The sequence below is a fragment of the Vollenhovia emeryi genome, unplaced genomic scaffold, assembly GCF_000949405.1.
Source record: "Vollenhovia emeryi isolate VEMERY1.0 unplaced genomic scaffold, V.emery_V1.0 DF948011.1, whole genome shotgun sequence".
In the NCBI taxonomy this organism is placed as follows: Eukaryota; Metazoa; Arthropoda; class Insecta; order Hymenoptera; family Formicidae; genus Vollenhovia; species Vollenhovia emeryi.
In genome coordinates this window covers 1-1,561 of record NW_011958355.1, presented here as the reverse complement: position 1 = coordinate 1,561, position 1,561 = coordinate 1, and the positions used below count along the sequence as shown (strand labels likewise).

The 1,561-nt window shown below is 37.9% G+C and overlaps 1 protein-coding gene across 1 annotated transcript; it reads right to left on the bottom strand.

The window, feature by feature from the left end:
* Positions 1-28: 28 nt before the first annotated feature.
* Positions 29-870, bottom strand: LOC105557267. The gene is made up of 2 exons (XM_012004462.1): positions 424-870; positions 29-301 (listed from the first exon to the last, which is right to left on the bottom strand). The coding sequence occupies exons 1-2, from the start codon at positions 559-561 to the stop codon at positions 116-118; spliced, it is 324 nt and encodes a 107-aa protein (XP_011859852.1). The 5' UTR covers positions 562-870; the 3' UTR covers positions 29-115.
* Positions 871-1,561: the final 691 nt, after the last annotated feature.

Here is a 1,561-nt window from a genome sequence, read left to right as displayed (position 1 = left end):
CGGGAGGTTGTGTAGGCGGGAGGCCGAGAGGTTGTGTAGGAGGCGCGTGGCAGAGCGCAGAATAAAGAAGGAGGTTATGAGTTAGTCACACAAGTTGTTACGTTATTTTAAAATCCTACAACCCAAAAATACAGCAGACAGTTACACGGCATGGTGGTGCGTTCCCGTTTCCATCCGTGCGATCGGAGGACATAGTGCACGGCATCGTGGTGCGTTCCCGTTTCCATCCGTGCGATCGGAGGACATAGTGCACGGCATCGTGGTGCGTTCCCGTTTCCATACGTGCGATCGGAGGACATAGGGCGTGTTCCGTTTCACGCATGATACGCATAATGCATCATTTATCTTTCTTTAACATTTGCCGAATAACAAGGATAAACGATGCATCATGCGCATCATGCGTGAAACGGAACGCACCCATAGTGCACGGCATGGTGGTGCGTTCCCGTTTCCATTCGTGCGATCGGAGGACATAGTGGACGGCATGGTGGTGTGTTCCCGTTTCCATCCGTGCGATCGGAGGACATAGTGCACGGCATGGTGGTGCGTTCCCGTTTCCATCCGTGCGATCGGAACTTTCTTAACGGATATTTTCTAATCGGAATTTCCTCAGCGGATATTTCTAATCGGAAAATCCGATGAAAGAGTAACAAACGGATATTTCCGATTAGTCTTCAACGGTTTTTTTTCCGATCACGTTTATCGGAAATATCTGTTTGTTACTCTTTCATCGGATTTTCCGATTAGATTAGGCCCGGATTTTTCTCTCAGTGTACTTTACACATAAACTTTGAGTCCGGATTCGATGCTAAACAAACCTGAAAAGTAAATTTATATTAATAAGAATGATGATTTTACCTAATTTAATTTAAATAACATCCAAGAGATTTCATGTTGACAAGATAGTAGTTGCAACATTTAACTTCTGCCTATCTAATTATTTTTTTAAATAATTCCATGTATGTCTCGCTCTTTCAAAAAAAACTAAATGTAGTAGGAAATAAATTATTTTATTATATTAGTCTCAAATATATTAAATATTTAACGTCTTTAGCATATGCACAAGGTATTTCAGTACTCTTGTTACTCACCATGGTCATGTTGCATTGTATTACGAGAAAAACCTGCTTTTTGGTAATATGAATTTATTAACGAGGAGAATAGATTTTATGTTCTTCACAAGTATTTTACTTGGGAGGATGTAATAACTAAAATATCTTATGCTTATAATACACTACTCAAAAAAAAATAGGGAACACTTTTCATACCCTAAAAATTGGGCTATTTTCAAACCACTGAAACTCGGCGAAAAATAATCGTAGACACAAAATTAAAAAAGCATTTTAAAGCTTGAAGTTTCAACTTTAAAACTCTGTCAATGATATATTTCGATATATTCATCTTCTTCGTTCTGTGCTTTAAAAAAGAATACATTGTTTTGTTCCTTAAAATTACGTATTTTTGACACACTATAGCTCGTTAAAAAAATTTCTCTCGACAAATTTGATACAAGTTCCACAATCTACGACATTTTACCTACAAAATGCTTTTTTTAAAATTT